The sequence below is a fragment of the Sapajus apella genome, unplaced genomic scaffold, assembly GCF_009761245.1.
Source record: "Sapajus apella isolate SASKATOON/1434 unplaced genomic scaffold, GSC_monkey_1.0 scaffold137, whole genome shotgun sequence".
NCBI lineage: Eukaryota > Metazoa > Chordata > Mammalia > Primates > Cebidae > Sapajus > Sapajus apella.
This window is the reverse complement of record NW_022437077.1, coordinates 191,084-214,097: the sequence shown is the minus strand read 5'-3', so window position 1 is coordinate 214,097 and position 23,014 is coordinate 191,084. Positions and strand designations below refer to the sequence as shown.

Genomic DNA, 23,014 nt, shown 5'->3' with positions numbered 1-23,014 from the left:
AAGTGAAACATAACTTTTGCCCGCATATCACTGGCCAAAGCAAGGTGCATGGTCCAGTTTCTAAGTAACGTGTATTTGCTACTTCTTGTAGCATGTACAAGAAGTATGTTTTCTCAGTTTTAAGAATTGAGCTCTCTTTTCTCACCCTGGACCCCATCACACATATGCAAACGTTCTCTCCATGTCCTCCCAATATTACTCAATCATAACCTGAGTTGAACAGGGAGGGTATGTGTCAAGGGCTGGATGGTAAATATTTTAGGCTTTGTGGGACACACAGTCTACTCACCTCTGACTTTCTAGGACAAGAGGAACTGTAGACAATACACTGATTTTTTTAAAAAATGTAAAAACCATTCTTAATTCATCAGTCATACAAAAACAAGCAGCAAGCCAGGTTTGGTCTGGGCGCTGCAGTTTGCCATCCCCTGCTACATTTCATCCTTTTGCTACATTTCATCCTTTTGCAGGGAGAAGCACCTCAGGGAGGGATCCCAAATATGGGTGAACAGCAGTGCAGCCTACCACACTATGTATACAGAAGGGAGGCACTTTCACTGCACAGTTGTGCAGATTCATACGTTACACTGTGTTGCAGCTTGCTTTTGTTACTTAGCACTGTATCTCTTGATGACAGTCTCATATCAGTAGCTCCAGCATGACTTCATTTGTATAATGGCTGCCTAGTTTTCTCTTCTCTGAATGTACCATAGTGCATTTGTGTTTGTGTGTTTTTATCATTAATCCTCTATTGTTGGATAACAGGGATTTTTTAAGTATCAAGAGGAGTAAGGCAGTGTGCATAGAGAGAACATTGGAAAGAGAGATTCCACAACCCAACTCTCCCAGTAGTTTATACTGAAATCTTCCAGACCTCCTTGAAAACAAAAATGCATTGGAGGGAACCCCTGAAAACAGGCATTTGCCAAGAGGACATTTTTTTTTTTTACAGCTGTGTCTGTGATACGCGTCCCTGCAACACTGAACACTGTTGCAATCCCAGGGCCATTTTCAAGGAGATTTAAATACTAGAGAGGGTAAAAAGTAGAAATGGTGAAAAACTAGAAGTGAGGCCGGGAGCAGTGGTTCATGTGTAATCCCAGCACTTTGGGAGGCCGAGGCGGGTGGATTGCCTGAAGTCAGGAGTTCGAGACCAGCCTAGCCAACATGGTGAAACCCTGTCTTTACTAAAAATACAACAAAATTAGCTGGGCATGGTGGCACGTGCCTGTAATCCCAGCTACTCAGGAGGCTGAGGCAGGAGAATCGCTTGAACCCAGGAGGCGGGGGTTGCGGTGAGCCAAGATTGCACCATTGCACTCCAGCCTGGACAATAAGAGTGAAACTCCATCTCAGGGAAAAAAAAAGAGAAAAAAACAAGAAGTAAGATCTTGGAAGCTGTGTGACGGACGTGATTATCACACTGGCCTCACACAGAGACACATTTTAGGCCATGCATGAGCCGAGCAGATAAGGAAAACCCAAAACTGCTTTTCAGCAGTGGGATGGGACCAAAAGGGTGACTAAAATTACTCAGGTTCCCTCTCGTGATTTTCCTCGTCTCTGCCTCACAGGACACTACGACATCTGTGCGCATTGGCCTGATGATGGAAGAGATGATCTTCAACCTTGCAGATACACATCTGTTCTTCAATGACCTGGAGGTTTGTGGTTTCATTTAATAGTTGCCATGTTTAATCACCTGCATCTAGTTTATGGGAAGAAGGAGGCTGCCTTTTCTTTCTTTCTTTTTTTTTTTTTTTTTTTTCTTTTTCTTTTAGAAGTTTGAAACTTTTGCTAGCAACCCCCAAAAAGGCCCAAAACTGTGGCTAGCGATGATTTATTGGAAACATACTTAGCTGAGTTATCTCCCTGGCTTTCCTATGCAGTTAACGGGCTCTTCTCTGTTCCACTGGTGATGTCCACTGGCAATTTTACTAATCCAATAAGGGCTATGTAGTTTCTTCCTCCTGAAATTTGCTGTTTAATAAGTTTATTAAGGCAAATTAGTACAGATCCTCCCGGGTCAGCAATAATTAGCAATGGGCCAGGATGGAAGCTTTTCAAAACAATTTACATTCCCCTGAAAGCGTGTTTTACAAAGAGAAAGAGTGAGAGTGAGCAGAGGGAATATGCTTATTTAAAGGATCTGCTCCTGAGCCCCTAAGCAAGATGCAAGGGAGGTAGAAAAAAAAGCGGGAGAGCAGCTTCAAAAATAAATTGAATTCATTTGTTTATACCCAGCCTATGTCAGAAAGGATTCTGAATGGGAAACACGTTTAAAGGGATACAAAGCTATGTCACAAATAAGAGTAAGAAGTTTTACCAAAACATTCCAGGCTCGGGCTAACTATTGTGATCAAGTTCAGAGTGCATCACTTCCTGGTAGCCAAAGTAAAGAGGGAAATACAGTGAGTTACTTCCCTCTAATGAAAGAGCAAGCAACTTTCTCTGACGTGAAGAAGGGGTTTTGGCCGATAAAAGGATCAGTATGGGAATCTTCTGGGTTTGTAAATTATATTCACCTTATTGGTTCAACAGATTGAAAAATAAAGGCAACCTAGAATAAAACTGTATATAAAAGAGCAATTCTGTTTCTCTTAGGAGGAATATTTTTTCCTGGACTATCCCTGGGGACTAATCTGTGAAGTAGAAATATAAAAGTTATGGATTTCAAATCTATCCTGGCTAGCCCAAGGTACTACTAATATTTATCATTGGGAAAGCATACAGATTTTTCTTTCTAATCTGCAGTTCCAGAGAGAGAGGAACCCTTGCTGAAATAATCAATCTAGTGTTTTGTCCAATCTATGTAAGCCTCTTGGCCTCAGTCTTGACATCTGTAAAATGGAACTGATATTCTCTGCCCAGCATCTGTTCAAAGGGCAGAACTAGGTAGAAACTCGAAGAAGAAAGAGAGCTTTGGAGCAATGGAGAATAAATACCATCGGCTTCAAGGCTTGGGACTGTCTCATTATTCAAAAGCGAAGTTCACGCTCACTTCACGATGACGTCTGTGGCTTGAAGGACACAGAAAGACAACCAAAACTGTGGCCATTGAATTCAGCGAGTATTTATGGAGCCTAATGCAGTAAAGACTCAGCCTATTGCAAAGGTCAAAACCAAACTCATTTTAACAAAAAGTGGAAATTACTGGCCCTTGTAGTTGAAAAGTTCAGGGTCGATTTCATTCTTGCTTATTGCCCCCACTTCTGTGAGAACTGGAACGACTCTGTCTGATTCACCCTGAATCCCTAGAGCTCAGGCAGTAAACAACCAAACAAATCCATAAGCAAGATCATTTATGATAATAAAAAGGATGTGAAGAAAATAAAACAATCAGATTCGAGAAGGATGCAGGGGGCAGCATTCTTGAGGGGGGCTGGTCCATGAAAGGCCTCCTGAGGAGGTAACACTTGAACCAAATGATGACAAGCAGCCGGCCAGATGGAGATTGGGGGCAGGACAGCAAGTGCAAAGGTCCTGAGTGAGAACCAGCATGAAGCAAGCCCCTGGGATCAGAGAGAAGGCATGGTGGCTGTAGCGCAGGAGGAAAAGTATGGGGGCGGCCAGGGTAGATGAGACTGGGGCAGGAGATATCACAGCAAGTAAAGTTCATTCTAAGTGCTGTGGACATCTCTGGGGCAAGCTGGCATTAAGCAGAAAAGCCACATGATCTGGGTTGTGTGCTAAAAAGACCTCTCTGGCTGCTGCGTGGAGAAGGGGCAGTCAGAGGGGAAATGTGAGCTGGGCGCGGTGGCTCACGCCTGTAATCTCAACACTTTGGGAGGCCAAGGCAGGTGGATCACTTGAGGTCAGGAGTTTGCAACCAGCCTGGCCAACATGGTGAAACGCCATCTCTACTAAAAATACAAAAATATTAGCCAGGTGTGGTGGCAGCCACCTGGTAATCCCAGCTACTCAGGAGGCTGAGACAGGAGAATCACTTGAACCCAGGAGGCGGAGATTGCAGTGAGCCGAGATCACGACACTGCACTCCAGCCTGGGTGACAGAGTGAGACTCCATCTTAAAAAAAAAAAAAAAAAGAAAAGAAAAAGAAATGCGGAGGCAGGGAGACCAGCCAAGAGGCTACTGCAACAGTCCAAGCAAGAGAAGAAAATGGACTGGATCCAGGCGGTAGGAAGATGTGGACTTCAGGATGAGCTGAAGCCAAGAGGAATTGCTGAGAGGCTGGATATGGAGGTTGGGGGAGAGAGAAGTGGCAATGGCTCCTGGGTTTGATCTGACCGGGATGCATTGTCCTTCACTGAGATAGGCACCACAGAGAAGGTGCTGGGTATGCAGTGGAGGATTCCATCCCTCTGTCTGGGGCACATGGGGTTTGAGATGTCTGTGACACCCTGGTGAAGGTGCCAGATCGGCCAGCAGAAACATGAGTTTGAACCTCCCCTGCAGTAACAACACCAGGCGTGGAATAGGTACTTTGTGGATCTTGGTTGAACCTGCAGCTCAGAGCCAGGTATTTTGCGGGATTTTTGTGTTTCACACTGATGTCTTCAGAGTCTTGCCCCCCTTTGCTGTTTCTCTCTGGCCCCCAAGTTGAAGTTGTACCTCTAGAAGGAGGATCTTAATTACCAGCTGGAGCTACTTAGGGAACCTGGTTTGTTTTTATTTTCTAAATTTATTTCAAAAATGTCCCCAGTGCCAGAAGCCCCAGGGCACCTCAGCAGAATTGAAACCATGTTATACGATGATGAAGTCAAAATTCACACAAGTGAAAACATATTGTTTGTTGGTGCAAGGCAGCCCCTGTCAAAATCTAAAGCACAGCCTTCTGCAGCTGCCCAGGGAAGCCGTGAGGACCAGGGAGAGGCGTGATCGAGGCCCGGCAAAGCCAGAAGGCTTTGTTCTCCAAGCCTGTAGTGCCACCTGTAAGGGACTTCCTTCCCACGTCCAGAGCCAGCCGTTTGCCAGGCCCCAATGGAAGTGCTGTGATTCAGCAGCAAACCAAGCACAGCAAGATCCATCCCCACAGGCATGGACCTTCCCGTTCAGGAGGCTGACCATAAACAATGGAATGCAAAATGAATGTCAGAGAAAAGTGCTCTGAAGAGAGAGAGTCAGGGAGGAGGCTGTCATGGGGACTTTTGTTTTTTCCTTTTTACTTGTTATATCCAGGAAAGGCTCCTCTGATTTTTTTTTCTTCTTTGAGACAGGGTCTTGCTCTGTTGCCCAGGCTGGAGGTACAGTGGTGCCATCTTGTCTCACTGTAACTTCTGCCTCCTGGGTTCAAGCAATCTCCTGCCTCAGCCTCCCAAATAGCTGGGATTACAGGTGCACACCACCATGTCCAGACAATTTTTATATCTTTAATAGAGACAGGGCTTCACCTTGTTGGTCAGGGTGGTCTCGAACTCCTGACCTCAAGTAATCCACCCTCCTCAATCTCCCAAAGTGCTGGGATTATAGGTGTGAACTACCTTGCCCAGGGTCCTCTGACTTTTGAGCAAAGACCTGAAAGAGGTGAAGGAGGAGGCCATGCCGATATCTGGGGGAAGGGTGTTCCAGATAGAGAGAAGCGCTGTGCAAAGGCCGAGGCATGGTCAGAGTTGTTGGGCTCCAGAAACTGGGAGGAGACTGGGGAGACAGAAGCAGAAGGAACAGGAAGAATTGTGGTGGGCAATGGGGGTGGGGCCTTTGGGCCATCGTAAGGCTTTGAATAACAGCTGAGGGTGACAAAAGCCATTGGGGGGTTTGGAACAACTTGATGTGACTTTGGTTCAGAAGCTGCCTCTGGCTACCTGGTGGAGAACAGACTGCAGGGGACAAGGACAAGGATTGAAGCAGGTGTCCACGTTAAATCAGCGACTCCCAGACTCCCAGGTGAAAGAATCCGTGGGTTTTAAAGAATGGTCTGGCATTGGCCTGGCGCAGTGGCTCACGTCTGTTTGGGAGGCTAAGGCGGGCGGATCACTTGAGGTCAGAAGTTCAAGACCAGCCCGGCCAACATAATGAAACCCCATCTCTGCTAAAAATACAAAAATTAGCCAGACGTGGTGGCAGGCACCAGTAATCCCAGCTACCAGGAGGCTGAGGCAGGAGAATCACTGGAACCCAGGAGGTGGAAGCTATAGTGAGCAGAGATTGCGCCACTGCACTCCAGCCTGGGAGACAGAGGGAGACTCCATCTCCAAAAAAATATAATGATAAAAACATTATTTGTGTTTTGAGATGTCACAACTTTAATTTAAAATACATTTAAAACCTAGATTCATGTTGTATCGCTGAAACTTTATAGGCAGTGTTATTAAAAATGGTTCCAAATTTTAGCAAAGGGGCATTTCATTCAGGCATGAAAAAGAAGTTAACAAGCAAAGGTAACTATAAACAAAGGCACCACAAATAGATATAAAGCCAGAAGAAAAGGGTTCTAAAGTAGACAGAGAAGGTAGGCTGACTCTCCGATTGCAGATTTTCGTTATCAGCTCATCATACCACTGAAATGCTGTGGCAATTTGCCATCCACATCCATGGAGTTTGGTGACCCTAAAGACTGTAACATCCCCCATTCTCTTGGTTAAAATGGCAGGCATGTTGACAAGAACTGTCCTGGGTACCTCCTGCCTGCCAGACTTTACCTTCTTCTTGGTATATTTAAAAGAACACAAGTTTGGGCCAGGCATAATGGCTCATGCCTGTAATCCCAGTACTTTGGGAGGCTGAGGCGGTAGATCATTTGAGGTCAGGAGTTCGAGACTAGTCTTGCCAACATGACAAAACCCTGTCTCTACTAAAAATACAAAAAAATAAAAAAAATTAGCTGGGTATGGTAGCATGCACCTGTAATACCAGTTACTTGGGAGGCTCAAGCAACAGAATTGCTTTAACCCAGGAGGCAGAGGTTACAGTGAGCCAAGATCGCACCACTGCACTCCAGACTGAGCAACACAGTGAAAGTCCATCTCAAAACAAATAAATACACACAAGATTTACAGGCAAGATGCAGCAAGAATGAGGAGGGGGGCCTTCCTCTCCCTTCCTTGCTTTAACGGGCAAGCTGTCAGTGTCAGGGTATCCTCTGAAAGCCAGGAGGTGTGCCTGGGCGAGGTGCTGTCCCTGAAGATGATGTCCAGGGGCTGGCATGGTGAGGGCCGGGTAGTGAGAGGGAGGTAAACAGTTTGGCCCCAGGAAGGAGGTGGCTGGGGGAGGAAACCTAGAGGGTGGAATTAATGTGTCTAACCAGGGAGTCAATGGTCACACAGCAGCAGCTGGGCTGACGTTGGAGGCACCTGGCGTCATCCCGCCTTGCCTGAGTTTCTGCTGCATTCTCTGGTCCTGGCCCCTGTCCACTTCTCTCCACTCCATTTTCTATTACCTCTATGATCCAAGTCACCATCATCTTTCTCCTGGACGCCGTCACAGCCTTCTCACCGTCTCCCTGCTGTCTATGAATTAGGATACAAGCTCATCAAAATAAAGAGGATTAGGTAGAACACAAGTCTGTTTCTCTGTCATGAGGAAATCTGAAATGTGAACAATCTAGGGCCAGAAGGCAGCTCTTTCATGTCAGAAGCCCAGGTACAGCGTCTTCCCTTACCCCCACTCCCAGAGACAGGGTCTTGCTCTGTCACCCAAGCTGGAGTGCAGTGGCATGATCATGGCTCACTGCAGCCTTGACTTCCCAGGCTCAAGCCATCCTCCCACCTCAGCCTCCTGAATAGCTGGGACTAAAGGCAGGCACCACGCTCCACTAATATGTTTATTTTCTGTAGAGACGGAGTCTCCTATGGCATCCAGGCTGGTCTCAAACTTGTAGTCTCAAGGAATCTTCCCACCTTGGGCTCCCAAAGTGCTGGGATTACAGGCATGAGCCACCGCAGACAGCAGCTTCCACAGGTACATTCCAGGCACATTCCAGGCAGCAGGGGAAAGTAGGGGGCAGAGGCAGAGAAGGGCACCACCCAGCGGTTGCACTTATCTCTTCTACTCACACCCCATTGGCCAGAACATAGTCACTTGGCCACACCTTCCTGCAAAGGAGCCTGGGAAATGTAGTCCTTATTCTGGGCAGTCACGTGCCAATAAAAACTGATACTATAGATAGAGGAGGGAAATGAAGTGGGTATGAGGGTCAGCTGGCAGTCTCAACCTGACACCTCTCTTCAGTTCTCTTCACAGTAGCCAAAGGGGTGAAAAGGAAAGCTGAATATATCATCCTCTGCTTAAAGCTCTTCAGTAGGCTAGGTGCAGTCAGCCTGTAATCCCAGCACTTTGGAAGGCCGAGGTGGGTGGATCACTTGAGGTCAGGATTTCGAGACCAGCCTGGCCAACATGGCAAAACCCTGTCTCTATTAAAAATACAAAAATTAGCTGGACATGGTGGCAGGCGCCTGTAATCCCAGCTACTCAGGAGGCTGAGGTAGGAGAATCACTTGAAATCAAGAGGCAGAGGTTGCAGTGAGCCGAGATCGCGCCCCCGCACTCCAGCCTGGGCGACAGAGCAAGACTCCATCTCAAAAAAAAAAAAAAAGAAGAAGCTTTTCAGTGAACTTTTATGGACTGGCCCCACCTGCTTCTCCAGAATCTTTTCCTTCTACCCTTTTCATCGTTTACTCTCTCCAGATCCAATGGGCTTTTTTTAATTCCTTGAACATCCATGCTCCCCACTATCTTAAGATTCTGCCCATGTCATGCCCTCTGTCTGGAACACACTGCCCCACCTCTTCCCTCCTCTTGTTCTCAAGGTCCAAGGCCTCTCCAGTTCCTATGCACCTTTCAAATCTGTGAACCAGTGCCACATCTTCAGGGAAGTCTTACTTGATGCCCCACAAAAGGTTAGATTCTGCCATCATATGCTCCCAGGACCCCTCATACTTATGCCATACATTTTGCACCCTTTGTAACCATTTCGTTAATTATTTGAAATAATTGATGTGAATTCTATGTTCCCCGCCAGCTGTGTGTTCCAGGAGGGCAGAGAACATGTCCACCGTGTTCACTGCTGTATCACGGGTGCTCAGTAAATCACTGATTCTTGACTGTTGATGATCTTGCCCTCTGACCCTATACATGGTAACAACTGCCTTCTGGAATTTCTAACTTTTAGGAACCTAACTTCGTTTATGTGCCTTTGACTTTATTAGAAATTAAGTAGGTTAACAGTGGTCCACACAAAACAGTGTGTATTTCTCTTGTGTGCAGAACTCTAGAGGTCGACAATCCAGGGACCTCTTCTTGATGAAGAGCTCAGATACCCAGGTTCCTGCCAGCTTGCAGCTTCTCCAACCCTCAAGTGTCTGTCTTGTCCTCAGGATCCAAGATAGTGGCATCTCAGTTCCAGGTATCAGAACAGAGGAAGGGGCAAAGAGAGCTGCCTTTTCCCTTTCAGACAGCACCTGGAGGCTCTCGAATAATGTCCCAGAAGTGCCACACAATACTTGCATTTATATCCCATTGACCAGCAAGGGAGGCTGGGAATTGTAGTCTTCATTCTGGCCAGTCATGCCTCACTAAAAATTCCATCACTATGGAAGCAGAGAGAACAGATACTGGACCAAAAAATAGCAATGTGTCACAGCACTTAATTCTCACCTCCTATTTTACAGACCTCCATTTCTGTTTACTGCATTTTCTTCTCCTCAAATCTTGGTCTCTGTTCTGCAACCTCAGCTGGGTGCCTGGACCCTGACCTGTTCTCCCCATTTGCTAGATCCTCTGTCTGGCACGTTTGCCCTGGATCACCCCTCCACACTGTGCACATACCTCCCACCACCTGTATTGTAAATCAGCAGCCCTGCTCCTTAACAGTGTCATTGTGTGTTGGGAGGACAGGGGAGCGTACCATTTTTTTTTTTCTAAGTGGGTATTCTGAATGTTCACATCTGCGTCAGTGTCGGTATCTTTAACTAGAGCAGCAATCCCAACTGAGGGCAGGCCCTTTCATTCCCTGGAGGGAAAGGGGGGCACATTAGAAACTGGGGGTGAGGCCAGGTGCAGTGGCTCATGCCTGTAATCCCAACACTTTGGGAGGCCGAGGCGGTCAGATCACTTGAGGTCAGGAGTTCGAGACCAGCCTGGATAACACGGTGAAACCTTGTCTCTACTAAAAATACAAAAATTAGCCAGGTGTGGTGGCGGGTGCCTGTAATCCCAGCTATTCAGGAGGCTGAGGCACAAGAATCGCTTGAACCTGGGAGGCGGAGGTTGCAGTGAGCTAAGATCATACCACTTCACTCCAGCCTGAGTGACAGGTGTTGAGACTCCGTCTCAAAAAAAAAAAAAAAATGGGGTTGGGGTAGTTGGCTGTCACATGAAGGGAAAGAACTGGTTGCATCTAGAGGCAGGGCCAGCAATACCACTCAACCGAATATGTCGGATAGTTTTGTTCAAAGTGGAATTGTCCCCCTGCAAATGCCCACCACACTGAGCCCCTGCGAGGTGTCAATCAGATGATCAGTGTTTATGGATGCCTTGTGTACATCATGATCCAGGTTTCATGTGGTTTGCTCTTAATTAAAATACAAAACAAAACAACAAAAAAACACTTTGTTAAGTGTATGGTGTTTCTTACAAGTGTTTTAGGGGAAAATGACCAGTATATCAAACCAGTGATGTCATAGGTAATGATGCTTAGGATGAAGCATAGGTTTGTGAAGGTGCATCACTGGAAAGATAAATGAGCAGGCCAACCACAGTGGCTTACGCCAGTAATCCCAGCACTTTGGGAGGCTGAGGCGGGAGGATCACTGGAGCTCAGGAGTTTGAGACCAGCCTGAGTAACATGGTGAAACCCCAAATCTTCAAAAAATACAAAAAAATAAAAAGCCAGGCATGGTGATGAGTGCCCATAGTCCCAACTACTCGGGAGCTGAGGTAGAGGATGGATTAAGCCTGCGAGGTTGAAGCTGCAGTGAACTGTGATCATGCCATTGCACTCCAGCCTGGACAGCAGAGCAAGAGTCGATCTCAGAAAAGAGAGAGAGAGAGATTCAAAGATGGGGCTCCTCTGTGGCTAAATCCATGAAGGTGTGACGTGAAGGAGCAGTTCTCTACCCAAGTGAGTGCCGTCCACTGAGAGGCCTTGCACTGTGGAAGGAGTGGGATGCTATTTGGGGTCGGAGGACCTGAGTGCCAATTCTGACCCTGAATCTTGTGAGCACAAAGACCTTGAAGAAGGTATTTAACTTGGCCAACTTTCTTCTTCTTCCTCTGAAGCAAAGCCCAGTAATAACTGACGCTGACTGAGCGCTCACTACATACCAGGCGCTGTTCTAGTTGGCTTATATGTTTTAATTCATTTCGTCTTATCATAATCCCCATTGTACTGGTCTGCTCAGTCTGCCATAACAAAATACCAGAGCGGGCGGCTTGCAGGAGAGAAATTGTCTTTCTCACAGTTCTGCAAGCTGGAAGTCCACGATCCACGTGCTGGCAAAGTTGGTGTCTGGTTGAGGGGCCTCTTCTTGGCTTGCAGATGGCTGCCTTTTTGCTGTGTCTTCACCCAGCCTTTCCTCAGTGGAGAGAGAGCCAGAGAGAGAAACAGCTGTCTGGTGTCTCCTCTCACAAGGATACCAATTCCATTGGTGACCTCACTTAACTTTAATTACTTCCTTAGAGGCCCCACCTCTAAATACAGCCACATGGGGGGTTAGATTTTCAACATATGAATGTTGGGATGGGACACAAACATTCAGTTCACAACACCATTTTACAAACGGGGAAACGGGCAAAGAGGGGCAAAGTGAACAGCCCACGTCACACAGTTGGCAGTGGCAATATTCAGACCCAGGTGGCCTGGCTCCAGAGTCCCTGCCTTTACCCATGGTGCTGTGCTGCCTCTGCCAGGGACAGCAATGCCCATCTAGTTTGAGAAGGAGGATTCCCAATAAGAATCTAGGAGCTCTGCAGGGCCGCAGACAGCGGGCTCAAAGGAAAAGAAAGTGCAAGGGAGGACTGGAGTCACTGAGAACTGCGGAGGAGGAAAGGCAAGATCTGACACCAGGAGGAGGAGAAAGTCCCAGCGTTCATGTAGAAGATGAATATTTTTTATCTCTTTGGGTTTTTCTGTTTTTGTTTTTGTTTGTTTTGTTTTGTGTTTTGAGATGGAGTCTTGCTCTATCTCCCAGTTTGGAGTGCAGTGGCGTGATCTCAGCTCACTGCAACCTCCGCCTCCCAAGTTTAAGCAGTCCTCATGCCTCAGCCTCCCAAGTAGCTGGGACCACAGGCATGTGCCACCATGTCCGGCTAATTGTATTTTGAGTAGAGTCAGGGTTTCACTGTGTTGGCCAGGCTGGTCTCAAACTCATGACCTCAAGTGATCTACCCATTTCAGCCTCCCAAAATGCTGGAATTATAGGCGTGAGCCACTGCAGCTGACCAAGATTTTTCATGTCTTTGTAAGATGAAAAATTGAACTCCTAGATTCCTCCACTGTGAGTTTGCAGAGCACCTTATGCGTAGTAAAACTCATGCAAACAGCAACAACCAAACACATGAACACAGCAGCCTCCTTCACTCCCCACTGAGGGGATGAATCGCTTGGCGGTGGTCAAAGCAACATGCAAGGGATCTGAATGCACTTCTAGAAAGGACATGGCCTGCATGGACAAGGGGTGACGGCCAGGTTAGAGCTGAGTGAGGGTCCCAGTGGGGTGACAAACACAATCCCAATGGGAGCTGGTGTGTCCTGCATGAGGACCGTGGGTCTGGCAGTGACTGAAGGGCTTGTCTGTACCCATTCTTTAACCCTGACAACAACCACAGAAGGCAGGTACTGTTATGTATCCCCTTGTTAGAGATGGGGAAACTGAGGCACAGAGAGGCTCACTTCCCCGGCAGCTGACACATATCAAGCTCTTATTTTGTACCCAGCATTGCACATGAATCATCTCACTGCATCCTCACAGCAGTGCTGCAAAGGAGACGGATTTTTAAATCTCCATTTTACAGATGAGGAAACTGAGGCCCAGAGAGGTCCCTTTCCCAGGGTCACCAGCTAATAAGAAGAATGTGGAGACTGGGTCCCAGGCCAAGCTGACTTCTCAGCTGGGATGTTTATCTTTCATGGAGAATGAAGTTTCGAGATGAACTGAAAAGTGAAAAAGGAACATGGATCAACTGAACAGATGAAAGAAGAGGCTTTCAGGGGCCAGGCACAGTAGCTCACAACTATCACCCCAGCACTTTGGGAGGTCAAGGCTGGTCGATCACTTGAGGTCAGGTGTTTGAGACCAGCCCAGCCAACATGGCAAAACCCCGTCTTTACTAAAAAAAAAAAATAATAATACAAAAATATTAGCCGACCATGATGGCACACGGGTGTAATCCCAGCTACTCAGAATAATAAGGCGGGAGAATTGCCTGGGCCTGGGAGGTGGAGGTTGCAGTGAGCCAAGATAGCACCACTGCACTCCAGCCTGGACAACAGAGCAAGACTCCATCTCAAAAAATAAGGAAACGGTCTTTCAGGAGAAACAAGATGACCCTAAAGATCTGTGGCAAAAGGTATCCCTGGCCTGATGCAGGAATGGTCAGGCAGTCAAGCAGGCTGAAAGGGCAATGTTTCAAGCTGCATCAGGGCTTTAGGAAAGACCATGCTGGAGAGACACCAAAGTTGCTGAAATCAAGGCAGCCATGGCTGCCTGCCTGACATGTGGGCCTGGTTGCTAAACATGTGATTTATGGTGTTTAGCAGCTATCAGGAAAATAATATGTCACTGTGTTAGCACTGAACTGCTCTCCAAAGCATCCTGCCCAACTGGTCATTAATGTAATTCAGGCCACAGCCTCTTTAGTGCTCTCAAGATAAGTTAAACACTCAGACAGCATCAGAGATGTGGCCAGGGTTTCCCTCCCAGGGAGTAGACTCCTCTCAGGCTAGTCTGAAGGCAGCATTAAGCAATTGCACTTAAAAAATATACCTGCCTCAGAGGAGAAGGAGCAGCCAGGGAGTCCATCGGGGCCCTGATGAGAGTCATTTTTCTAACACAAATTTGTCAACAATTTCTGCATTCAAGTCTCCAGGCAGCCAAGGACAAAAAGTAATGGGATCAAATCACAGCAGGAGAGTTTGAGAAACCCCACTTGTCACCAGCTTAATCAGAACAGGTTTTGACAAGTATTAGTCACTGAGTTTACCGATCAGCAATGTGCAACAAGAAGAATCCTAAGTATTGGCTGGGGCGGTGGCTCACGCCTGTAATCCTGGCACTTCGGGAGGCTAAGGCGGGCAGACTGCTTGAGATCAGGAGTGCAAGACCAGCCTGGCCAAGATGGTAAAACCCCGTCTCTACTAAATATACAAAAATTACCAGGCATGGTGGCGCACACCTGTAGTCCCAGCTACTCAGGAGACTGAGGCAGGGCAATAGCTTGAACCCAGGAGGCGGAGGTTGCAGTGAGCCGAGATCACACAACTGCACTCCAGCCTGGGCAACAGAGCGAGACTCCATCTCAAAAAAAAAAAAAAAAAAGGGTACTAGGTATCACACCCTTGGGATGCAGAAGGGTGGTCCACATAGGCATTTACAGTCCTAAATGACATTTGTTAGAAAATCAGGAAAATTAATAAGAATAATTGGAAAGACCATTAAAACAGATAAGATTTAAGCAAGCTTAATCAAGGGGGAAAGAGAGAGAGAGATCAATAAACAACATCCAGAATGAAAAGGGGAACATCACTGAAATTCAGGGGAGGTCATTTCTTTTCATTACGAGAATGCCAGGTACACTGTTTTACAAATGAATTTGAAAATCTAAGTGAGATTGATACTTTTCAAGAAGGCACAAATTACCAAAATTAGCCCAAGTGGAAATAGCAAATAAATAAACCAAAGATCATGAAAATGTGTTCAATCATTAAAGAGGAAGTGCTTTCTTGGTGTCTTTACACCAAAAAAAGGCATCAGGTCCCGCTGGTTTTAAACGAGAGTTCCAACAAACCTGCAAGGAAAGGGTAAATCTCATCCAGCACAAACTACAGAGCACAGAAAAAGACGGGATGCTCTCCCACACATTTTATGAAACTAACATCACCCCAAAGCTAACGCTGGAGTTACAGAGCATATGACAAATGGGCAAATTGCTGTCATCACTGATGAAGCTGGAAGGCCCTTGCAATCCCAGCAGAGACCTTCATCTGTGCCCTGTGACTGCACAGAAGTTTTCTGCAGATCCTGTCTGAGCGTTAGTTTCCACACTGGTGAAAAGAGAGCTCTGGACTCTAATTGGTATCATTTATTTGACCCCTGCCCCTTGCCTTGTAACACACCTGCAAGTGGATGGATTAGCCATATTTCATAATTTACAAGGAAAACACTGAAGACCAGCCAGGCATGGTGGCTCATGCCTGTAATCCCAGCACTTTGGAAGGCCAAGGCGGGCAGATCACCTCGAGCTCAGGAGTTTGAGACCAGCCTGGCCAAAATAATGAAACCCTGTCTCTACTAAAAATACAAAAAATTAGCTGGGTGTGGTGGCGGGCGCCTGTAATCCCAGTTACTTGGGAGGCTAAGGCAAAATAATCGCTTGAACCCAGGAGACGGAGGTTACAGTGAATAGAGATCGTACCACTGCACTCCGGCCTGGGCAACAAGAGTGAAACTCCATCTTAAAAAGAAAAGAAAACTGAAGTCCTTGCTGTGTTACCTGAGCTCAGAGGCAATGACACCCTTGTAGCAATGAGGATACTCACTGCCAGGTGATAGTTTTAATACCATGCTGCAAGAAAAAGAAACCAGAGCTCCATGGAGAAATGGCCGGTTCTAGGGCTGGGGCAAGAAATATGTACTTCAAAATAAAAAGGTTATTTCTTTAAAAGAAAAAATCTGAAGACTCAAAGGTGTTATGTGACTTCCCCAAGGTCACACACCTAAAAAAGACCAGGCTGGGATTGGGGCCCAGAGATGGGCATTTGAATGCCAACTCCATTGTCTAGGAGATATGAAGTTAAACGTCTCTACCCCCATTCTTCCCTTCTTCCCCCATTTCCTGAGATGCACCATGTGTAGCATCCTGACCTGTCCACAAAGTCTGGACCGGGACACGTAGTTTTCTGCTTTGCTTCTATAAACTGTCTCATCGGCAGAGCTGATCATCCATGAACCTGTCATTGTTGAGCTCAGTTCCACTGCACCACTGCTGTGCCAGCCACATGGCTTTGGGCCCGTTGAACTAAAGATGATAATTAGAGCAACAATGATGCCAAGTATGTATGCGGTATTTTCTGTGGGCAAGGCACTTTTCAAAGCGCTGTATTTAACTCATGTAATCCTTACCATCTATACACTACGAGGTAAGTACTGTTCAGTAGCTCAATTATAGAGGGGAAACTGAGGCTCAGCGAGGCTCAATACCTTGCCCAAGTCATTCAGTTAGTGAGCAGCAGAGCCAGAATTTCACCCAGGTTCCAGAATCTGTGCTTTTAACTTCCCTGTTCTCCACTCTTGCAAAATCAATAAAACCTGTGTGCTATCTTCAGAGTTTCCCAGTTTATTGGATGAAAGAAGAAAATGGCCATTGTTAGTATATGAGGCTCCATAGAGTGGAAAAACAGAGACAAAAGTCATTCAGCCTGGGCTGGGCCAGTGGCTCACACCTATAATCCCAGCACTGTGGGAGGCCGAGTGGGGAGGATCACTTGAGGCCAGGAGTTCAAGACTACCCTGGTCAACATGGTGAAACCTCGTCTCTACTGAAAGTAGAAGAAAATTAGCCAGCCGTGTCGGTGCATGCTTGTAATCCCATCTACTCAGGAGGCTGAGGCAGGAGAATCGCTTGAGCCCCAGAGGTGGAGGTTGGAGTGGGCCAAGATCTCGCTGCTCTACTCAAAACTGGGTGACAGAGTGAGACTGTCTCAAAAAAGAAAAAAGTCATTCAGCCTGATTTGGGGTGAAGCTGGGAGAGTTTTTACAAAGGAGGTGATATCATTGAAGCCTTTTGCAAACTTTTGACAGATGGAAAGAGAAGGGAAACACATTCAAAGCAGAAGGAAGAGCCAGGGCAAAGCCTCTGCAGCAGGAGTGTGCCAGTGTTGAGGGAATCACAGGAGGCCGCTGTGTGGGCGGTGTAGTGAGGAGGGGTTAGGAGATGAGGTCACGGAGGTGATGAACGCGAGGGTGGGCAGGCCACATGGAGCCAGGGGTCATTGTGAGACTGTGACTTTCGTTGGAGGGAGGTGGGAACCATTGTGGGGATTTGGGCAGGACAGGGACATGATCTGACTTAGGGTTGAACAGGATCCCTCTGGCTGCTGGATGGAGACTAGGCTGGGAGGGAAGGGGGTAAATAAGGAGGGGAGCAGGAAGAGTGAGGAGGTGACTGTAGTGGCATGGGCTGGGGTCAGCAAACTTCTGTAAAGGGCCAGATAGTAAATATTTTTGGCTTTTCATATCATACTGGACCTGTCTCAGTTCTCCTGCAGTAGCACAAAAGCAGCTGCAGACAGGCTGTGAATGCACGAACATAGACATGTTCTAATAAAACTTTATTTACACAGATAGGTGACAGGCCAGATTTGGCCCCTGGGTTATAGCTTACTAACCTCTGATAGGTGGGCAATGATGGTGGTTTGGACCACAGAGGTTGGTGGCGGGGGTGGGCACGAGCAGTGGAGAAGATGAGAATGGTCAGATTATGGGTATATGTGGAAGGGAAAGCCAACAGGATTTGCTGATGGATGGGTGGCAGGATGTGAGAGAGGAGACAGGGATGACTCCAAGACACGTGCAGTGCCCAGGCCAGTGTTGGGCTCATAGGTGATCAGTGTGTACGCATCTTGAATCCACAGTTTGGTATTTCATGCCTATTTGCCTCATCTTTTCCAGTGACATGATAGGTGCCTTGAGGGCAAGAGTCAGATTTTATCCTTGAAGCCTCCCCTCTCTTTTTTTTTTTTTCAAGCTTAATTCATTTTATTTTTCTTATATAAAAACCCTATGTTGTAGGCACAGCTGGAGCTTGGGTCCTCTCCACGGAGACTCTGGTGTGGGTCTTGATAAGATGGTCAGTGAATTCCCGATAGGGAGACTTGGTGAATACGGTCTCCTTCCAGAGGTCAGGGGTCAGGTAGCTAGCTGTAGGTCTTAGAGATGGCATCAAAGGTAGCCTTGGTGAAGTTGCCCAGGGTGGCAGTGCATACCGGCCATCAGCAGCAGTTTCTTGGCGGGGCGGCGGGGAGGCGAGATACTGCTAGTGCCCCTGGGCACACAGATGAGGCCCACCAGCACAGAGCCTCAGCAGCCTGTCACCTTGCAAGGGACGGTGTGCGGCTTGCCGATCTAGTTCGCCCAGAGGCCTCTGCGCGTGGGGACAGTGGAGAGCGTGGCCAGGACGATGGCGCCGCATCTTGCAGTGGCCGCCTCCGTTGAGCACTTAACACCCAGACCGACGTGGCCATTGTGGTCACCAATGGCTACAAATGCCTTGAACCTGGTACACTGGCCAGCGTGGGTCTGCCTCTGCACCGGCACGATCTTCAAAACCTCATCCTTGAAAGAAGCCCCCAGGAAAAAGTCAATGATCTCAGCCGGAAGAAGAGATAGATCTCCTCCAGGGACTTGATCTTCATGTCTTTGAGCAGGCGGCCCAGCTTAGTGATGGGTGTCCACTCCTTGTCCTTGGGCTTGCCTCTGCCAGCTCCTCGGTCTTGGCCCAGGCGCTGTGTGTGGCCATGACCCCAGCCCCGCATGCCACTGCTGAAGCCGCCTCAGAAACCACCACGGTTGTTTTCTCAGAGAAGAAGGAAGCCTCTTCTCTCTTGACCCATCATTGTCTGATGCGGTGCCAAGCCCATAGTGGGTGCTTTTATAGTCTTGGGATAGACAGATCTTCCTGACCACAGTCTCTGAAGGCAGATGGATCTGGGTGCTGGCTCCTCTCCCCCTCACCTTGGGCATGTCTTAGTTTGCTTGGGCTGCCATTACAAAGTACCACAGACTGGGTGGCTTAAACAAGAGGAACTTACTGTCCCACAGTTCTTGAGACAAGAAGTCCAAGATCAAGGCTGGTTCCTTCTGAGGCTGCAAGGGAGAATCTGTTCCTTGCCTCCCTCCTAGCTCCTGGTGGTCTCAGACATCCTCCGACTCATAGAGAACATGTCACCCGGTCTCTGTCCTCATGATCACATGGCATTCTTCCTCTGTGCGTGTCTGTCTCTGTGTCCAAATATCCCCTTTATGAGGATACACACACAGGATGAAGGCCCACCCTAAGGTCCTCATTTTTACGTGATCATCTGCAAAGACTCTATTTCCAAATAAGGTCACATTCAATATCTCTTAGGGGATGCAGTTCAATCTGTAAAAGGCATGTTCCCATACTCCTCTGTGCCTCGTTTCCTCCTAGTTTCCCGCTGCATATATAGAAGGTCTGGGCATAGTCCCTTTTTTTCTCTGTTTTCGTTTTTTAGACCGAGTCTTGCTCTTGTCGCCCAGACTGGAGTGCAATGGCGTGATCTCAGCTCACTGCAACCTCCGCCTCCCAGGCTCAAGCAATTCTCCTGCCTCAGCTGCCCAAGTAGCTTGGATTACAGGCACAGGCCACCACACCTGGCTAATTTTTGTATTTTTAGTAGAGACAGGGTTTCACATGTTGGCCAGGCTGGTCTGGAACTCCTGACCTCATGATCTTTATAGTCTTGGGATAGACTATAAACCCCGCCTCAGCCTCCCAAAGTGCTGGGATTACAGGCGTGAGCCACCGCACCTGGCTGAAAGCTTTTAATAAATAAATACTAGTTTCTATCCAATGTTAGATTTTCGTCTCTATCTCTGTGAGATATTTGTAATTAAATATTTTTCAAAAGCAATACATACACACGTTATCCTCTTTTTTTGAGACATAGTCTCACTCTGTCATCCAGTCTGGAGGGCAGTGATACAATCACAACACACTCCAGCCCCCACCTCCCTGGGCTCAGGTGATTCTCCCACCTCAGCCTCCCAAGCAGCTGGGATTACAGGTGTGCACCACCATGCCTGGCTGATTTTTTTTAGAGACAGAATCTTGCTTTTTCACCCAGGCTGAGGTTCAGTGCCACTATCTCAGCTCACTGCAACCTCTGCCTCCCAAGTTCAAGTGATTCTCCTGCCTCAGCCTCCCGAGTAGCTGGGATTACAGGTGTACGCCACCACGCCTGGCTAACTTTTTGTATTTTTAATAGAGACAGGGTTTCACTGTGTTGGCCAGGCTGGTCTCAAACTGCTGACCTCAAGTGATCTGCCCGCCTTGGCCTCCCAAAGTGCTGGGATTACAGGTGTGAGCCACCGCACTCAGACTGGATGTGTGATTCTTTAGCCTGAGTTTTTCACGCTCTAGGATGTCTTGGAACCATTTCCATGTGCTAGCATAAAGATCCACCTCCTTCATCTGCACTGCTGGGTAGGATTCCACTGAATAGATATACCACATTTTACTTAGCTATGTCCTCATCAAGGGAATTTTAGGTGTTTTCCAGCTTCTCACCAGAATGATGGACATCCTTACACAAGGCTCTTTGCAGGTATCACTCTGGGTCAGAAAGAGAAAATCCCTGGAGACAGGGATTGCACAGGGGCCAGTCCTCAGCCCCACTGCACCTCACCTGTATCAAGGCCATGGGAACCCTTCTACCATCTCTGCCAACAGATCCCATTCAGACCCCCCCCCAAGATAATCACACTTTGACCCGGAAGAGACCAGAAGCACCCTGCAGTTTCTGTGGACAAGTCTCCCCTCTAACTTAGAGTCCCCCACCCCCGTCCCTAGGAGAAGGATGGCAGCACTGAGGGTCGTGGGATTCTATTCCTCGGAGGCTCCCCCGTCCTCATGGTCTCTGCATGGTCCAACTCTGCTCCGAGCCGGCTCAAGGGGTAACTGGATCCAGGTCAGCTGGTGGAGTATGAGGTAGCGTCTAGCTGAGCGTCATGGTATTTTATTAAGACCGAAATGTGATCGCTACTGTTGTCACACTTTAGCGCCCCCAACAATCCCCTTACAAATGAGAAAAACAGAGCCTCCCCACATGCCTTTCCTCTGACATCAAGGAAAGCGTAGGGAACCCTGCCCAGGGGCCTGAGCCCGGGCGACCCCAGGAGTGGCTCCAGAGCTTGAGGGAAGGCCTGGGGGGCTGAGGAGGTGTTTTTTCAATTTCAGGCAAAGCAGTGAACTGGGGATTATCTGTTCATTTTGTTTCCTCTGTGCCTGGGTCTGTAAAGTCAGCAGTTGCCTTTTAAATATCATTTCCTTAATATGTCAGGATCGCTTGTCCTGGGTCATTCCATCTATATAAGATGGCTGTGGGTCAGAAGTCTCAGCCTCACATGCCTACAGGGGCCATCCAGGCAATGTAAACTGAAGCAAGCCCAGGAGAGACGGTGGGAAACTGTAAATGGATGCCCTGGCTGAAGGAGGTAGCTAACAATCTGGAGAGAGAGCAAGAACAAGAAGAGAAAGGGAAGAGGAGGCAGAGAGAGAAAGAGACAGCCCTCAAGATATCCCCCAAGTTTACATCTCGCCCGTTGCTTCAAAACAATGTAAGCATGCGATGGACTAAATAGTTCTGTCTCCAGGTCAGTTCGCAAGCTCTTCCCTAACCGAACTTATCAACACGGTAGAGAAACTGCCAGCCTTCACCCCTCTACAGCAGCGCTGTCCAATCGAGATATTTGCAGTGATACAATATCCGCACCGCTCACCGTAGTAACCACTGGGTACATGGAGCTCTTGAGCACTTGCAATAGGACTAAAGAACTGAATTTTTACTGTCATTTAACTTCACTGAATTTAAATATAACTATAAATAGCCACATGCACCTAATTGCTACCATATTAGCATGGCTCTAGATTATTTCAATGTAGAGGGAATCATCGTGCTTGACTACTGCAAAAAAGATCACTCCTTCTTGGGGAGAGGGGGATAAATTCTCCCTGAGACCATCAAGCATTGAGTAGAGTCCTGGGTAAATGGAAAAAAGGAAATAGGAATGAGCAGCAAAAGCTTAGGTGTAAGCCAGATGGCTGCTGGTTCAAGAGTGGTCACTCAGTGTCCTTCCCGTCCCCTGCTTCCCAAAAAGTTTCTCAGTCAGTGTCACCTAGCATCCACTGTGTTCTTTGCCATCTGCTTTCTCCCATATGCCCAGAGCTGACCCCTAGGAAGCCACTTGGGGGGACTTCCCTGCCATCGTTGGCCTCCAGGCCTTTAAGAGCACACCACTGTCCAAATCCCAGGTGCTGTCCGTGGGTCACAGAGGCGCAAGGTTTTATGCAGAGGCGAGAATGGCAGTCACACTTTGTCACCTGCCACAAAGTTGCTGTGCCTGGGCTCATGTGTGTGAAGGACTCTGGAAATAAACCTCACCTTCCAGCAAAACCCCTTCCAATCCAAAGCCCATTCAAGGGGCCGGAGAGGGGCCAGCGACCCCCTTGCCAACTCCTCCTCTCAGATTCCAGCCCAGCTCCCAACAAGGCAACCCAGGCTGCCCCAGATGCCACTGACCCCTTTAACATCATGATAACAACAAGGGTACTTTGTGTATCTTTAAAAAATTAATGAGGAGGTCTATCATCCTAGCAATTTGGGAGGCACGGTGGGAGGATCACTTGAACCCAGAAATTCAAGACCAGCCTGGGCAATATAGTGAGACCTTATCTCTATTTTTTAAAAAAAGAAAAAAAATAATGAATGAAGGCAGAGGCTTCCCATCATCCCCCTGAAAAGCTTATGTCCTCAAGGCTAAATTCAAGCCTTGTGGCCAGGTGCGGTGGCTCACACCTGCAATCTTAGCACTTTGGGAGGCCGAGACTAGAGGATCTCTTGAGGCCAGGAGTTTGAGACCATCCTGGCCAACGTGGTAAAACCCCATCTCTACTAAAAATACAAAAATTAGCTAGGCGTGGTGGCGCACAGCTGTAGTCCCAGCTACTCAAGAGGCTGAGGCATGAGAATTGCCTAAACCCAGGAGATGGTGGCTGCAGTGAGCTGAGGTTGCGCCACTGCACTCCAGCCTGGGCGACAGAGTGAGACTCTTTCTCAAAAAAAAAAAAAAAAAATGCAAGGTTCTTGCTTGTCTAATTGTC

General features: G+C 47.7%; 1 protein-coding gene across 3 annotated transcripts in view; it reads left to right on the top strand.

Moving 5' to 3' along the window:
* Nucleotides 1-23,014, top strand: part of EYA2 (EYA transcriptional coactivator and phosphatase 2) — a 294,310-nt gene that overhangs the window by 246,628 nt on the left and 24,668 nt on the right. For all 3 annotated transcript variants that reach the window (XM_032263648.1, XM_032263647.1, XM_032263649.1), the window contains one exon: nt 1,575-1,664. In XM_032263648.1, the coding sequence (XP_032119539.1) occupies nt 1,575-1,664 (90 nt within the window). The remainder of the gene's footprint in view (nt 1-1,574; nt 1,665-23,014) is intronic.